Below are 18,662 nucleotides of genomic sequence, written 5' to 3' on the forward strand. Positions count from 1 at the left end.
TCTCCCTCAGTGTACCCTAACAGGTGCATGAGTGTGGTGACTAAGGGATTTTCGCGGTAACTTCATTGCAGTGTTAATGTAAGCCTACTTGTGACACTAATGAATAAACTTTATCTGACTTTATGAAAGATAGTTGTATGCGTTGAAGTTGAACTACCAAATAATAACTGATTACATTTTTCAACTAGTATTATCACCTAAGTTTGAATTGACACTTGTCTCACAGTTCAAGTAAATTAAATGCTCATTGCAAACAGGTTTATGCTATTGTGAAATCCAAATATTATCTCACAGTCTTAAAATCTTACTTGTATTTTATTATATTATTAAAGCTTAAGCAGATAATATTTATTAGTTTGCCATATAGAAATGCTGAAATCAAATATATGACCTAGTAAAAATTGTTATGACTATAAGATGTGCAAGATATATAAAAATTGGAAGTAGGAAAGAGCAAAATCAATCGTGAACCCAACACAATTGTGGTCTAATGAAAGATATATTACTGCAGGAATCATAAAGACATACTTCAGTTGAGGAAGATAATAAGGAACCGAAAGAACCACTCTCCATACCAAATCCCACAGTAAAAAACTCAGTCAAGGCTTGCCAGAAGTACAAGCCCAATGTCAACTTCTCACCGTAAGATTCTTAGGCAACTTGCAGTGACTGGTTGGAGATAATTAAATCTGTTTCTGGCACCAATCCTAACACTGCAAACTCTTCTTTTGAGATGGACAAATTCAATTACCACATCTTTGTTGACAAGTCAGAGTTGGGTAGATTTTGTAAGATACAGTACGTTTTAGTGATTCTGACATTAATGGAAATAAAAATTGGAAGAAATGTAAAATAGACTGCCAAGTCACTATCATCCATTTTACAAGATCACACAAAGTCAAGATCAACCATGGTATTTGCTGTGGAGTTGTCTAAAAGCCAAGGTGAGAAACAAATGATTCCTTTGAACTGAAGCAATCTGGTCAGCTAAATCAACAGTAAGGGTATCCATACTGGAAAATGGCACATATAGGCAACAAATTAATGAACCCTAGCCAAAGAGAAAGGGAAAAGATTTTGGATTGATTATTAACCATTTTTTTGTCTGAATAGTGCGCAAGGAACAATACTTTTCACTGTATCCCAATACATGTGACAATAATAAATCAAATCAAAAAACCTTTCATGGAAAGTATCCTGGAAATGTGCAGGTGTCACCAACAACAGTTGTGCATTGAGATGAATCTCATGGATAATGGAAGTAAAAATAGTCGAATCTTTATCCAGACCACATGGTGAGGCCACATGGAGTAATGTGCAAATTTCAGACATTTGACTTTCAAAATAAGACTGATACATTGGAGAGGATTTGGAGAGGAGTAAAGTTCTGGATTGAATTGTTAAGAAAATGCTCACAGAAGTTCTTTCACTAGACAATAACAAATTGGTGAAGATTTGGGTTTCTTAAATACTGGGGGGAATGCATTGTGTAGATAGAAGCAATCTAATTAATTTGGCCTATTAGCATAGGTTATGGAGAAGAATATAAAATAAACTAAACTCAGGCTGGAATTATACGCCTTTTCCTCATTAGGAATTGGTATGTGGAATGGCCTCCCAGCTAAAGCAGCTAATATCTTACAAACTAATACCTGAGTATTGCTGGAAAAAGAGACATACTGTGGAAGCTTTCATCTTGCACTCATCAGGACAGATGCAAAATTACTAAATGTAAATAAATGATTGGTAGTCTCTCATCTGTTCTGATGAGTGCAAGATGAAAAGCTTCGACAGCCCATTTTTATTTCAGCAATACTCAATTCTGTACAACCAATGACTATAAACTAATACTTTTTCCAAATTAATCAAATAGATGTCTGAAAAAATTGTGCCTGTCGAGAGGACATAAAGGTCCGATTCTGATAACCACAGTCTGACTACCAATCATGCTAAAGCACTTTGAAAGTGCAGTGATAAAATCTGGTGGAGAACAGCTCCATCACAACAATCTGTTATTTGGTTATCAATCTGGATTCAGAGAATGACCTGAACCTCAGGCTGCATCTGTTATATGCACTCTGAAGTGAGGTAAATCCGATTGATGCTGATGCTTGCAGAAAAAGTGAAGAAAGACATTTGAAAGGTGGAAAGGAGAATGACATAATCATATTTAAAAGGAATGAATATCTTGAAGGATATGCTGCACAGGAAGAACATCCAAATCTCCATCAGTGAAGAAGAAAATATTCTTTCACAAATTCTCATTTTATAACTTTTAGGCAAAATGCAGAGATCAACCCACATCTTATAAAAGATGAGTGAAACATATAGCCACATTTTTCAGACACTGAAAATGTAATCTAAATAACATTTAATTAGGTTTATACCGTTAATTTATCAAAAAATAGAAATAAAACAATATTTTTAAAACCTATTAAAAAATCACATATAGAGATATAAACGATGCACAGCCAAGTGATCCCACAACCAATGGATCAAAAAGATCAAAACTCTGAAGTCTTAGAAGTCACGAATAGTGGTGGACAATTAAACAACAGGAGGAGACTCCACAAATATTCCCATGCCCACTGATGCAAATTCAATGCAAAAACGAGGTTTTAACATTTGAAACCATCTTCCACCAAAAATGCTAAGTGGCTGACCCATCTCAGCTTCCTCTGGATTTCCCTTGCATCTCAGGTGCCAGTCCTCAGCCAATCTGATTCACCACATATATTGTCAAGAAATGGCTGAAGACACTGGATAATGCAAAGCCTACAAAATAGCTGAACTAAAGAGACTGACTACCTTGACGGCAACTGACTGAGTCTACACAAACTCCACACAGATGGTCAGCCATGGCCAGAATTGAACCCAGTGCTAACAACTGTGCCACCCTACCATCTTTAAATGACTGTGAACATGTTTCTGTTTGATTTCAAACCAGGAATTGGTCTATTTCTATTCTACTCTGCCCCACTGAGAGGAAATTTAAATGAAACTCAGAACTCAAATTTGCCTGAGAGTCATGCTCTGAGGGATGAATGGATTCACGTTCTCTCCCCACCCCCAAACTCTCAATTCATATTTCAGGTCAAAATCGGAGCACATCTTTCAGATATTGTTACACCATAATAAACACAGAATACAATTTTACCAAAAGAAACTTGATATATTTTTCTATTTGAATAATTATACTTGATTATTTAAATTACTCAGGATAATTCCTTAGTGTGAAAATTTGTTTTCAGCTGAGTTGTCTCACTCATATCCATCAATAATCAACAGTTATAAAATAAATGGAGCTTAGGGTCAACATATTAAAATATCCTTCATTTAGTTCAGCCATTTGCACAGAGATGTTTGAATAGTTTATCTTATTTTAATTCCCTTTTAATAATACAAACCCATATATCAGTCTAACTTAAAATTGGCCTGCAGCTAGATGTAAATTATTCTTTATTGCTTTACTGTTCTGTTTCAGTGTGTATTGATTAAAAATGATCCTGGGTGAGAGGAGACCAAAAGCAGATGACAATAAGTCAGCGCATTTTAAATTTTTTTCTTGCAAAAAACTCCAGTGAAAGCATCAAAGATATTCCTAAACGTGGAATTTAGAAAGGCCATCATTTAAACAAAGGATTAGTTCTCAACTGGACCTCAAGTAAATAATTAATGGCTTGCAAAAGGAAAATTGAGGTATTTTCCTGTCCAGATAAAGTAAACAGCTAAAGCAGAGAGCCATGGGACACAGCCCATAAATAATAGAAGGAGTCCAATGAGATGGCCATTATTCAGCCTTTTTACATTATCTCATTGTTCTCTGTCTGAGTGGCATCAAGTCAGCAATTAAATCTATAAATGTTAGGTTGTAGTTATCTAGACTTGCCAAAAACACAAAATTGTGCAAAGTATAAAGATCAACTTGGTAACTTAGACCCTAACAAAGTTGCAACTTTCCCCAGTTTGACAGCCTTGCAATGTGTTTTAGTAACCTTTATGTGCATCATTGAAAGAGCAAGAGCCTTAACAAATTTGTACTCCAAATATTTAAATTTTTAGATGTCTTTTATAGTGTGATGCAATTCTTCCATGAAAACTAATGCTGCCATTATAACAATTTGAAGCTAATTTCAGTCATGTTGTTTGCTGTTGTAATGCAAAATAGTTGCAAATAAAAGCTAAGAGGTTTTTATTCTACTGAATGAATTAATAAGTAGGCAGCTGCTTCAAAAGCTAGCAGTTGAAACTACAGGACACTGATGGGCAACTAAGCTAGTGAGCAGGTCGCACGAGTGGCCTTCCTGCATCTCAGTGGGCCGCAAGAATGAAATCAGGCTTGTTCCCTAACCATGACCCCATGAATAAGATTAAACATATTTAACAAGCTGAACATTTCATAACGAGTTACAGAAAATACTTAATCGTTCATATATTAATAGAACAGTCATCAACTTCAAGGTAGTAAGAACAAAAGAAATTTTTGCACTTTGGATACAGAAGGAGCGCACGGCTCTCACAGTCAATGCTGTGTGCAATTAACATGCCCTCATTTCACATGCCCTTGATGAGGCTGTTCATGAAGGCCTGCCTTCTCAACCTCCCCTCTCAGGTTAAAATCACTACTAGTCAGTTTTTCCCCTCAAAGGGAAGAACAGCCTATGGTCAACTGGGACCATGGTGACTTTATATTTATCATACCATTTCAACTATATCTGTAAGAAAATAACTATGTTTTGATTTGATTTATTATTGTTACATGCAATGGGATACAGTGAAAAGTATTGTTTCTTGTACGCTAAATAGACAAAACATACCATTCAACGAGAAGGAGAGGAGAGGGTGCAGAATGGAGTGTTACAGTCATAGCTAGTGTGAAGAGAAAGATCAACTTAATATGAAGGCTGGGATGAAGGCACTTTATCTGAATGCACGAAGCATTCGGAATAAAGTGGATGAGCTGGTGGCGCAGATCAGCACAAATGGATATGATCTGGTGGCCATTACAGAGATGTGGCTGCAAGGTGACAGGGACTGGGAGCTGAATGTCCAGGGGTATCAAGTGTTTAGGAAGGATAGGCGGGAGGAAAAAGGGGGGGGGCGTAGCTCTGCTGATTAAGGATAGCAAAAAGTCTGACAACACCAGGTTTTAGTCCAACCGATTTATTTGATAATAGACTCACAAGCTTTCGAGGTTTCCCTCTTCGTACAGTACAGTAAGTGAGGTTTTGCAAACCCAGGCAAGTCACGGGGGTTACAGATAGTGCGACATGAACCCAAGATCCCTGTTGAGACCATCCTCATGTGTGCGGAACTTGGCTATCAGTCTCTGTTCAGCGACTCTGCGCTGTCGTGTGTCGTGAAGGCCGCCTTGGAGAATGCTTACCACGTACCTGGTGGATATACATGGTAAATACCATGTACATGTACCAGACCCTGAAAGATGCCCTCATAAGAACAGGATATGGTGCTCGACTCATAGATCGACAGTTCCGATGCGCCACAGCGAAAAATCGCACCGATCTCCTCAGAAGGCAAACACGGGACACAGTGGACAGAGTACCCTTCGTCGTCCAGTACTTCCCCGGAGCGGAGAAGCTACGACATCTTCTCCGGAGTCTTCAACATATCATTGATGAAGACGAACATCTCGCCAGGGCTATCCCCACACCCCCGGTTCTTGCCTTCAGACAACCACACAACCTCAAACAGACCATTGTTCGCAGCAAACTACCCAGTCTTCAGGAGTACAGTGACCACAATTCCACACAACCCTGCCACAGCAACCTCTGCAAGACATGCCGGATCATCGACATGGATACCATCATCACACGTGAGAATACCATCCACCAGGTACATGGTAAATACTCTTGCAACTCGGCCAACATTGTCTACCTGATACGTTGCAAGAAAGGATGTCCCGAAGCATGGTACATTGGGGAGACCATGCAGACGCTACGACAACGGATGAATGAACATCGCTCGACAATCACCAGGCAAGACTGTTCCCTTCCTGTTGGCGAACACTTCAGTGGTCACGGGCATTCAGCCTCTGACCTTCGGGCAAGCATTCTCCAAGGCGGCCTTCACGACACACGACAGCGCAGAGTCGCTGAACAGAGACTGATAGCCAAGTTCCGCACACATGAGGACGGTCTCAACAGGGATCTTGGGTTCATGTCGCACTATCTGTAACCCCCGTGACTTGCCTGGGTTTGCAAAACCTCACTTACTGTACTGTCTGGAGACAATACACATCTCTGTAACCTGCGATCAGTGCTCCTTCCACTCACATTGTAAGCCACTTCAGGTCTTGAACAGCAGGTTAGGTGTAAGGATTCGCATCCTAATCAGTAATCTCTAAACTGTCTGTGCTTTATATGCTCTGTCTGAGGCCAGAACTCTCCATTCACCTGATGAAGAGGGAAACCTCGAAAGCTTGTGAGTCTATTATCAAATAAATCGGTTGGACTAAAACCTGGTGTCGTCAGACTTTTTACTGTGTTTACGCCAGTCCAACGCTGGCATACCCACATCATGATTAAGGATAGCATCAGGGTGGTAGCAAGGGATGATATTGGAGCCAAGGAGCAGAAAGTGGAATCGTTGTGGGTGGAGATTAGGAACAGCAAAGGGAGGAAGACGCTGGTGGATGTCGTCTATAGGCCCCCAAATAATGATCTAGAGGTGGGGCGGGCTGTTAACATGCAAATAAGTGCGGCGTGCAGGAATGGGACGGCCGTAGTTATGGGGGATTTCAATCTACATATAGATTGGTCGACCCATGTTGGACGCGGTGGGCTCGAGGAGGAGTTCTTGGAATGCTGCCGGGATAGTTTCCTGGAACAGTGTGTGTTGGAGCCGACGAGGGAGCGAGCTATCTTGGATCTGGTGTTATGTAATGAGGCGGGTAGAATTAGGGACCTTGTGGTGAAGGATCCTCTTGGGGAGAGTGATCATTGTATGGTGGAGTTTCTGGTGCAGATGGAGGAGGAGAAAGTGGGTTCCCAGACGCGCATCCTTTGTTTGAACAGAGGGGAGTACGGTAGAATGAGAGAAGAATTGGCGAATGTGGACTGGGGGAGTGCGTTGGAAGGTAGGTCTGCTGAGGAGCAGTGGAAGATCCTTAAGGAGATCTTTCTTGGTGCTCAGCAGAAATTTATTCCGATGGTCAAAAAGGACAGTAGGAGGAGAGGTAATAAGCCGTGGATAACGAAGGAGGTGAAGGAAAGTGTTAAATTAAAAGCGGAGGCGTTTAGAGTAGCTAAGAGTAGTGGGCGAGAAGAGGATTGGGAGAGGTTTAAATGTCAACAAAGATTGACAAAGAAGTTGATAAAGAAGGGTAGGAGAAACTATGAAGCTGGGCTAGCGCTTAATATAAAAAGGGACAGCAAGAGTTTTTATAAATATATAAAAAGGAAGAGGCTGGCTAGGGTGAACGTTGGACCCTTAGAGGATGAGAAGGGGGACTTAGTGGTAGGGGATGGGGATATGGCTGAGGTCTTGAATAACTTTTTTGTTTCTGTCTTCACAGAGGAGGACGTGAATAATTTGCTGGGTGTTAGCGATGGAAAGGTGGTAGGACTGGAGGGTCTTAATGACATTACTGTTACTAGAGAGGCAGTGCTCGACAGACTGGAGGGGCTGATTGTGGACAAGTCGCCAGGACCGGATGGAATGCATCCGAGGGTTCTGAAAGAAATGGCGGAGGTGATAGTGGATGCCTTGGTGGTTATTTTCCAGACGTCGCTGGATTCCGGGGAAGTGCCGGAAGATTGGAAAACGGCTAATGTTATGCCGTTGTTTAAGAAGGGTGCCAGGCAAAAGGCGGGGAATTATAGGCCGGTTAGTTTAATGTCTGTTGTAGGTAAAATGTTAGAATCCGTCATCAAGGAGGAAATAGCGAGGCATCTTGAGAGGAATTGCTTGATAGAGCAGACACAGCACGGTTTCGTTAAAGGGAAGTCGTGTCTGACAAATTTACTGGAGTTCTATGAGGATGTGTCTAGGACGGTAGATAGAGGAGAGCCGGTGGATGTGGTCTTTCTTGATTTTCAGAAGGCGTTTGACAAGGTACCTCACAAGAGGTTATTGCAGAAGGTCAGGGGACATGGAGTTGGGGGTAGGGTGTTAGTGTGGATAGAGGATTGGTTGTCAAATAGAAGGCAGAGAGTGGGGGTCAATGGGTGCTATTCGGATTGGCGGATGGTGACTAGTGGAGTGCCCCAGGGGTCGGTGCTGGGGCCTCAGCTATTTACCATTTATATAGATGATCTAGAGGAGGGAACCGAGTGTAGGGTGTCGAAATTTGCTGATGACACCAAGATTGGTGGAACGGCAAATTGTGCGGAGGGTGTGGAGAATCTACAGAAGGATCTAGATAGGCTGGGCAAATGGGCCAGGAAATGGCAAATGGAATTTAATGTTGGCAAGTGTGAGGTGGTCCACTTTGGTAGGAATAATGGTAGGAAGGATTATTACTTACGTGGCAAAAAACTGCAGCAGGCGACGGTGCAGAGGGACCTCGGGGTCCTTGTGCATGAGTCGCAAAAACCCAGCTTGCAGGTGCAGCAGGTGGTCGGGAAGGCGAATGGGATGCTGGCCTTCATAGCGAGGGGGATTGAATATAAAAGTAGGGAGGTCTTGCTGCGGCTACATAGGGCATTGGTGAGGCCGCAGCTGGAGTACTGTGTGCAGTTTTGGGCGCTGTACTTACGCAAGGATATTTTGGCCTTGGAGGGAGTGCAGAGGAGGTTTACTAGGCTGATACCGGATTTGAGGGGGTTGAGCTATGAGGAGAGGCTGAATAAATTAGGCTTGTACTCGTTAGAGTTTAGAAGAATGAGGGGAGATCTCATTGAGACGTATAAGATGATGAATGGGATGGATAGGATAGAGGTGGAGAGACTCTTCCTGCTCAGAAAGGATAGTAGGACTAGGGGGCACAGCCTCAAGATAAAGGGGGGGCGGTTTAGAATGGAGTTGAGGAGGAACTTCTTCACTCAAAGGGTGGTGAATCTCTGGAATTCTCTGCCCGTTGAAGTGGTGGAGGCTACCTCGCTAAATATTTTTAAGACGCGGGTTGATGGGTTTTTGATAAGAGAGGGGATTAAGGGTTATGGGGAGAGGGCGGGAATGTGGAACTGAGCCACGACAGATCAGCCATGATCTTATTGAATGGCGGGGCAGGCTCGAAGGGCTAGATGGCCTACTCCTGCTCCTATTTCTTATGTTCTTATGAAGTAGGTCTATTCAAAAGTCTGATGGCAGCAGGGAAGATTCTGTTCTTGAGTTAGTTGGAACATGACCTCAGACTTTTATATCTTTCTGTGAATGGAAATTGGTAGAATGTGGTAACACTATGCACAGACAACAGACAACAAAATGTCTTGCACTCAGAACATGAAGGGCCACATGTGGCCCCTGGGCTTCCGGTTGCCCATCATTGTTATAGATACTGCAGGTTGGATGACACTGGCAAAGTATATGGAGGTTGATTTGTTCACCGAGAAGGAATAGGTGTGGAACCTCAGCCTTTGCTGTTGTCCGATAGGTTTCTGGTGTATACAAACTGTATGGACAAAAGCAAGCACTGTGGGGTGGATGACCCTCACACCATGGTACAGAAAACCATTCAAACCAGGTAAGTTAATAGGAGTGTAATTTAGTTTTCGATAATACACAGGGGCATTGTCACAATTCTCAGTCATTGAAAGTGCAAGTCCAAAAGGCTCTGTTGCCCGCCAGGATTTGGGACATCTGCTCTGAGCTGGACAGAAACGTGCTATGGAAGAGGGATCCATATAAGTACCAACAACATAGACAGGGTTAAGAAAGAGCTTCTGCCTAGTTAAGGGACTCTCTTGTATTGCATTAGTAAGAGAGGGAAAATCGAAGAAACAGACACACGCACGTGCACACAATTTCTGTCCTTCTTTATGATGTTAAGGTGCATGTAGGGGAGCATAACTGTTTCTCATCAACACCATAGTATGTCCATATTTAATACAGTGTGGCTCTCCTGACAAATCTAGAAGTCCAGAAGAGGATTATTATTTCCCTCCTCCCCTTCACCATACTTAACCAAATAACTGCTGGCTTATTTCTTTTTTTTAAAATTCATTGGTGGGTCATGGGTGTCGTTAGCTGCAGTAGGCAGTCTCACAACACAAGGTTAAAGTCCGACAGGTTTATTTGCAGCAATTGCCACTAGCTTTCAGAACTGGCTGTTCCTTCGTCAGGTGGGGAACTTCCACCCACCTGACAAAGTAACATCCAGTTCCGAAAGCTAGTGGCTTTTGCTACAAATAAACCTGTTGGACTTTAACCTTGCGTTGTGAGACTTCTTACTGTGTTTACCCTAGTCTAACGCCAGCATCTCCACATCATGTCACTAGCTGGCCAACATTTATTGCCATCCCTCGTTGCTCTTGAGAAGATGGTGGTGAGCTGGCTTCTTGAATGCTGAAACAACTGAGTGCCATTTCAGAGGGCAGTTGAGATTCAACCACAGGTGGCTCTGGAGTCACCTGTAGGCCAGAACAGGTAAGGACAGCAGCTTTCCTTCCCTAAAGAGCATTAATGAACCAGATAGGTTTTTCTGACAATTGACAATAGTTTCACATGCTCATCAGTTGGTTCTTAATTCCAGATAATTTTTTATTGAATTCAAATTTCACTATCCACTGTGGCGGGATTCGAACTCAGATCCACGGAACATGAGCTGAGTTTCTGGATTAATGGTAGTGATAATACCACTCAGTCATCACCTCCCCTTTCCTAGTTGTATATCAGTTGTATTTCAGGTGTCCAGATCACCAACAACCTGTTCTGGTCCCTCCATGCAGACGCCATAGTTAAGAAAGCCCAACAATGCCTCTACTTTCTCAGGAGATTAAGGGAATTTGGCATGTCCGCTACAACTCTCAGCAACTTCTACAGATGCACCATAGACAGCATTCTTTCTGGTTGCATCACAGCTTGGTATAGCTCCTGCTCTGTCCAAGAAACTAAAAAGGGTCATGAATGAAGCCCAGTTCATCACTCAAACCAGCCCCTGACCCAATGACACTGTCTACACATCCCGCTGTTTTGGAAAAGCAGCCAGCACAATCAAGGATCCCATGCGTCCTGAACATACTCGCTTCCACCTTCTTCCGTCAGGAAAAAGATACAAAAGTCTGAGATCATGCACCAACCGACTCAAGACCAGCTTCTTCTCTGCTGCCATCAGACCTTGCATTAAGTTGATCTTTCTCTACACCCTAGCTATGACTGTAACACTACATTCTGCACTCTCTACTTCCCTTCCCTAGGTACAGTATGCTTTGTCTATATAGCACGCAAGAAACAATACTCCTCACTATATACTAATACATGTAACAACAATAAATCAAATCAAATCAAAAAGACATTGTCATTTATGAAGCTGTCCTTAGATTAACTCATTCTAATACAATCAGCCTGATGGTTTAAAATTAATGTAAGGAACACAAAACTGTTAGACTGATACGTCTAAAATTTCCATTGACTGTTGTTAAGTCCAAGAATAACAATTACTGTATTTTCATTCTCACTCCAAAACTAGGTGTCACCAATTGGGATTAGCTAAAGCTGGTGTAATTTTAAATTGCATTAGTCGTACTTTTTAATCACTGCACATGTCCAATATATATTAAACAAATCTGAAATCAAATCAAATCAAATTCGAAGTTGCACATGGGTGATAGATCATATGCTACCTTGGGAACAGACCAATACCTGGACCTGAGCATTGATAGTGTCACTACACCTTTCAATGAATTTCTATTATATCTTTCGCAGCAGTATCATAATAACGTGTGTATTGGGGGTAGAGCCCAAGTGTTTTATACGGTGGATGCAGCATTTATAACAGAGGTTTTCAATATGTATTTCTTTTAGATTTAAGTCCTGCTGCTAAGATTGCTTGATAACATTTGTGGACATTTCCTCTATGTCTCCCCCATTAGTGCACAAGGTAAGCTTATCCATAGCCATTTTTGGCAATCTCTTCCTCCTGGCTTTTCCCTTTCTTGCTGCAGAAGATATGTTCACATAGCAAATATAGTATCAATCTTCCAGTTATAGTGTAAATGCTATCTAAATCTAAAGTCAGGGTACAGATTGACATTGGAAAATGGAACCTCATTCTGTTTCCTTTAGGATTGCAACATGTCTTCACTCTGCATTTATGGATATTTAGGATCTAGTTTTACCTCTGTGTAAGTGAATGAGTTTTGAGCAAGTTAAAATTGGATTCTTAGTGTAAGGGCAAAGGAGAACCACTTCACTCTGGCATCTAGTGAATGTTATAAAGCCCCAAGTTGCATGTGGTAATGTACCTCTCACCTGTTCAATATGGGTGCTTGAATTATCCAGCAATAGGCCCCACGGAATATGGTGACAGGCAGGATCCAGTTGGGAATGGGGTGGCAAGTAGTCACTTAGAGCCATTGCCAAACCATTTCTGCCAGGTGGGATAAAAAATCAGGCCTAGTCTGTGCTGCCAGGCTAATCAACCTGTATAATTCAATATTCAGATACTCGGTTCCAAGTAGAAATCACATGCTAGCAAAAAGGAATATTCTGAATATTTTGAAACACTGCAGTAACCTACCCCAACATGAAAGCAGTTAACCCAGCAAAGTTTAGGGACAGAAGCTAGGAGCTTCCTAGTCTATATGACTCAGGAGAGTCAGAACTGGGAGTGGACTTATGCATTGAGTTAACATGAACAGCATTTCACTCTGTTTCAACTGACACATGCCAACAGACCTTGGGCAGACCTACCAACACAACAGGGGTCCACAGCAGAGGTCATCTCCCTGGCCCTGCACTCAACTCTGGAACACCTGGATAACAAAGACACCTATGTCAGGCTCCCTATTTATTGGCTACAGCTCAGCTTTCAACACTATTATTCCTACAAAACTCATCTCCTGGGCCATGGCTTCTCCCTCTGCTACTGAATCCTGAACTTCTTAATTCACAAATCACATTCAGTTAGGATAAACAACAACACCTCCTCCACAATCATCCACAACACCAGTGCCCAACAAGGCTGTGTTCTCAGCCCCCTTCTATACTCCTTATATACCTATGATTGCGTGGCCAAATTCCCATCCAACTCGATTTTCAAGTTTGCTGACGACACCACTGTAGTGGGTCGGATCTCAAACAATGGCAAGACAGAGTACAGGAATGAGATGGAGAATTCTCATTGCGCTGACAATAATCTCTCCCTCAATGTCAGCAAAATGAAAGAGATTGTCATCAACTACAGGAAGCGTAGAGGAGAACATGCCCCTATCTACATCAACAGGAATGAAATGGAACGCGTCGAGATCTTCAAGTTTTTAAGTGTCCAGACCACCCTCAACCTGTCCTGGTCCCCCCATATTGACACTATAGTTAAGAAAGCCCACTAATGCCTCTACATTCTCAGAAGACTTAAGGAAATTTGGCATGTCTGCTACGACTCTCACCAGCTTTTACAGATGCACCACTGAAAACATTCCTTCTGGTTTTATCACAGCTTGGTATGGCTCCTGCTCTGTCCAAGACCGCAAGAATCTACAAAAGGTCGTAAACTTAGTCCAATCCATCATGCAAACCAGCCTCCCACCCATTGACTCAATGTACACTTGCCGCTGCTTCGACAAAGCAGCCACCATAATCAAGGGCCCCATGCACCCCGCACATTCTCTCTTCCACCTTCTTCCTTCGGGAAAAAGATACAAAAGTCTGAGGTCACATATCAATTGACCCAGGAACAGCTTCTTCCCTTCTGCCATCAGACTTTTGCATGGACCGCGTTGCATTAAGTTGATCTTTCTCTACACCCTAGCTATGACTGTAACACTACATTCTGCACTCTCTCGTTTCCTTCTCTATGAATGGTATGGTTTGTCTTTACGGTGCGCAAGAAACTATACTTTTCACTGTATGCTAAGACATGTGACAATAATAAATCAAATCAAATCAGTAGTCATCAATATTAGGTACAGAGACGGTCCTGATGTGAACCCAAATGTTCTTTGCGCAGTAATAATGATTGGTTGATTTATAAAAAGAAAAGAATACTTAAAATAAAACTATAATTTTAAATTTGGTGCAATCTGGAGTTAAGACTTCGATTTTGACCAAAGTGGGACCAGGATCTTAATACAATTTTGATCTACAAGCAAGCTAATAATTCCACTATTTTTGTTTCCAAACATGAAAAATTGACCCAATAATGGCTATGACATCAACTGTTATGATTTAGTTTTTAATTTAACCCATTGCTATGCTGAAAATTAAACTTTTATGCTTGATTTGCAGAAACCAAAGTGTTTAGATGCACTTTTCATTTTCAGCAGCCAGGTGATAGTGGTGTAATGTTTTATGCAGGAGTATAATTGGAATGTTACTTCAGAAATTAAGCCCATTCATGGGGCCAATTTCTTTGCTTGAGTATAGAAAGAATATTTTGAAAATTAGGTACAACATGTCCTAGAACATGTAATTGTGAAAACTTTTCAATGTTTAATATGACTCCCACTGATGTCATAAAAAAGCATTTAAAGGAGCAGAATAAGCTTTCAAAATTACTCAAATCGCATGCAACATCAGAAAAATGTCTTTGGTTCTTCCTGCACCTAAAACTCTAGATGTAATTTATGCCTGTTTTGAATCAGTGTATTTATACCAAGTTCATGTGTACAGTTTTTTCAATCATAAACCAGGAAGTATTTAATTGAATACCAAATGAGACTGAAAGAGAAAAGCTAAAAAAACCTTTTAACTCTCCAGCAATAATTAAAATTTCATTAATGAGACTCCACACTTATAGAAATTAAGTTCCAGCATCAGAGAAATTGTTTGGCAGTAATGAAGACTTTTTAAAAGATTAATCAGTCACAAGTAAGGCTTACATTAACACTGCAATGGAGTTATTGTGAAATTCTCCTAGTTGCCATACTCCGGTGCCTGTTCAGGTCAATGCACCTAACCAGCAGGTCTTTCAGACTGTGGGAGGAAACCAGAGCACACGGAGGAAACTCATGCAGACACAGAGGAGAACGTGCAAACTGCACACAGACAATGACCCAAGCTGGGAATCGAACCCAGGTCCCATCGCTATGAGGCAGCAGTGCTAACAACTATGCCACCATGCCGCCTACTTATTACGCTGGTATAAAATAATCAAAAGATAAAGACTTTGTGTTACAGTGGCCCCGTTTTACTTTCCCTCATATAAAAAAATGCATAAATGTAAAAAAAAAACCCAATAACTTTAAATCTGACCAGTGCCTCAATATCTATTGATTTACCAAATGTTTTAGGTATTCCTCTGATCCCTCTTTTCTAACTCTGTTTTGTTAATGAGGCCTAGTCTCACCACACCCAAACCACTGCAATTTTAATGAGTTCAGATGGATTTGGGCATAGGGATTGATAAAAGAATGAGGAAATTCAGGTATAGTGCAATCATGCATGTAACAGACTAGCATCCAAGTTTCTTTGATTACTTATGCTCCAATGGCCCCAGGTCTCTGGGCACAAATACACAAGAAATTCTACCTCTCTGTCTGACTAACCAAGGCATCTATCAGCACACATATTCATTCTGCAAGGTAATGAGGTACTTACTTTGGATGTGTAAAATGGTCAATGAGGCTGACCTTCTCGACCAGGTCACCGCCGATATTTCGTACCAAGTCGTAGAAATCATTTTTTTCATATCCTTCTTTTGGAATCCAGAAAGAGATGTCGTTTACTAATGGTGGGTATTTGCTAAGGGGCTGCAAAACAAAAATCAATGAGGAATTAGTTAAAAATAGGCAAGAAACATTCAGCAATGCCGGCACATCTGTGCTAAGATATACAGGCCCGCCTGTCCCGATTCTGGGGTGAGCGAGGCTCACAGAACAGCATTCTCCATTGGCCTTGGGCACGACCTTACGAGCCTTGGGCAGGCGAGGTGGTAAAATTCCAGCTACAGTCTTCTTTTCAAGGCAATGGCCTTTTATAAGAATTGAAAGATTTTAGAGATTAAAAAGTTTTTTAAAGTGCAGGTGTAGGCAAAAGAGAGGGAGTGGGGTAAGAAGGGGAGAAGAAAGAACAAATGATCTGCTCCCCTTAACTCTCTTGCAGACATTCAGCTTTGTTTTCTCCTCCATCCTCCCATAATCCTGTCCCTGGAACTGTACTTGTTTATGGATTGTTAATCTCTCATACGCACGTTCCAAACTAATGAAAGACAATTGACTCAAAACATTTGCTCAGATTTTGTGGTCAACAATGAGCAAACACTGCCAGCATTTCATTACACTTACACTTGCCAGCACACCTATGGGTTTTTTTTCATTGGAACTTGCAAAAGTTAATTATCTGTTTCACAAGGTGCCATCTGAAGGGGATTGGGACCTTTTTGAATAGGACAAGCAATTGTGTATCGACTTCACCAAATAGATTAAAGAATCCTTATTGATGGAGTTAGGGCATAAACCAAAAAGTATTTAATTCAATGCTAAATCATGTGCAGAGAGCAAAATAAGCAGGAGAAAGAAATGTGAAGGAGAGTGTGAGAGTGGGCGGCACTGTAGTTAGCACTGATGCCTCATAGCGCCAGGGACCTGGGTTCAATTCCCGGATTGGGTCACTGTCTGTGTGGAGTCTGCACATTCTCCCTACATCTGAGTGGATTTCCTCCGGGTGCTCCAGTTTCCTCCCACAGTCCAAAGATGAGCAGGTTAGGTGAACTGGCAATGCTAATTGTCCCTCAGTGTACCCAAACAGGTACCAGAGTGTGGTGACTAGGGGATTTCCACAGTAACTTCACTCCAGTGTTAATGTAAGCCTATGTGTGACTAATTAATAGACTTTTTAACTTTTAAGATAAATGAGACTGAAAGAGAAAGCTAAAAAGAACCCTTTAAATCTCCAACAATAATTAAAATTTCACTTAATGAGACTCCACACTTGTAGAAGTTAATTTTCAGCGCTAGAGGAATCGTTTGGCAGAATTGAATACTTATTATGCTGGTATAAAAGAATCAAAAGATAAAGCCTGTGTTACAGTGGCCCCACTTTACTTTCTCTCGTATTAAAAACGCATAAAATGTAAAAAAAACTCCCCAATGACTTTAAATCTGACCAGTGCCCCAATATCTACTGACTTACAGAATATTTTAGACATTCCTTTGACCCTTCTTTTCTAACTCTGTTGCATTAATAAGGCCTAGTCTCACCACACCCAAACCACTGCAATTCTGAGCCTCATTTCAATCTCACGAACAGTGGGGTCATGTATTCTATCACTGTTGTATTTACATAAATTCTGTAATTTGTTTTGTTTTTAACATGCTGTTCATTAATTATTGCTTGATTGCTACTAATCACACTGCCCTGATTAGAAGTTCTTAGAAAGATTTACTTCAGTAGGTACTGTGTATCTAACAGCAATCCTGGGATTGTAGCACCATTTCAGGGAAAAGAACTGAACATCAGTCCTGTTCGCAAATCAATTCTCAGAATTCAGAGTAGGGAATGTTTAAGATAAGAAACAACAGTCACGCTAATAGAAAAACCCAAGATCTACAAAAAAATTAGGATTGTTTTAAAGATGCAATCTCTCTTTTTCAAATAACTTTAAAATGGCCAAAATAAGAAAAAATAAACATTACAACAGAAGAGAAATTCATTTTAACCAAAATATAGAAACTATTCCTAGTTTTACCTACACAATGAACATTTTTTAAGTTAGTTGTGATGTAGAAAGTAACAAATGGCTAGATCTCTGGATTATGAGACAGAATTCAATAGAATCAAGGTTGCAGTTGTCAGATTGCATTCTAAATCATGGGAGCAAAATGTTGAACATCCCTGATTGGATCATTGTCTGAAAATAACTGACTATTAATGGTATACTGCACATAAGACTTTCTATTGCAGCTCATATGTTTTAATGCATAACACAGGGCCTGACAGGTCACGGATTTGCAACATCAAAGATTACAAATTACTGATTCATGATGCAAGTACGCCCAAAAACAAAGAAGAGCAGGGGGAGGCTATTCAGCTTTTCAAGCCTGCTCTGTTTAATTGCATCTTGAAAATTTTTAATGTTTTGGCCTCAACTACTTTCCGTGGTAGTGAATTCCGTAGGCTGACCACTCTCTGAGTGAAGAAATTTCTCCTCATCTCTGTCATAAATAGTCTACCTTGTGTCCCTCAGACAGTGACCCCTGGCTCTGGACACGCCAACTATCAGGAACATCCTTCTTGCATTAATTCTACCCAGTCTTGTTCGAATTTTATAGGTCAATCCTGCCACCCCAGGAATCAAGTCTAGTAAACCTCAAACAAAATGAGAAAATGCTGGAAAATCTCAGCAGTGCTGATAGCATCTGTGGGGAGAGAATGGAACCAATGTTTCAAGTCTAGATGGACCTGTTGTCAGAGCCATGGTAAACCACAACAATTACTGACATGCTCCGCAAAACTTGACACGTTTATCTTGCAGAGGCTGAGCACCAACTCTCAGATTCTTTTTCCTGCCTGCGTAGACAAACACCCCACACCAAGCTATTTTCTCTGGAGATCTTTCCTTCACAGTCTCCAACCTCATAATCTTTCAATCCCGTATAGCTTGCTTC

At 41.2% G+C, this 18,662-nt stretch overlaps 1 protein-coding gene across 5 annotated transcripts in view; it reads right to left on the reverse strand.

The window, feature by feature from the left end:
* fars2 (phenylalanyl-tRNA synthetase 2, mitochondrial) overlaps nt 1–18,662 on the reverse strand; it is a 452,664-nt gene that overhangs the window by 103,559 nt on the left and 330,443 nt on the right. For all 5 annotated transcript variants that reach the window (XM_080202025.1, XM_080202019.1, XM_080202043.1 and 2 more), the window contains one exon: nt 15,655–15,806. In XM_080202025.1, coding sequence (XP_080058151.1) covers nt 15,655–15,806 — 152 coding nt within the window. The remainder of the gene's footprint in view (nt 1–15,654; nt 15,807–18,662) is intronic.

This window comes from Carcharhinus amblyrhynchos, chromosome 2 (assembly GCF_965287045.1).
Source record: "Carcharhinus amblyrhynchos chromosome 2, sCarAmb.v2.hapA, whole genome shotgun sequence".
In the NCBI taxonomy this organism is placed as follows: domain Eukaryota; kingdom Metazoa; phylum Chordata; class Chondrichthyes; order Carcharhiniformes; family Carcharhinidae; genus Carcharhinus; species Carcharhinus amblyrhynchos.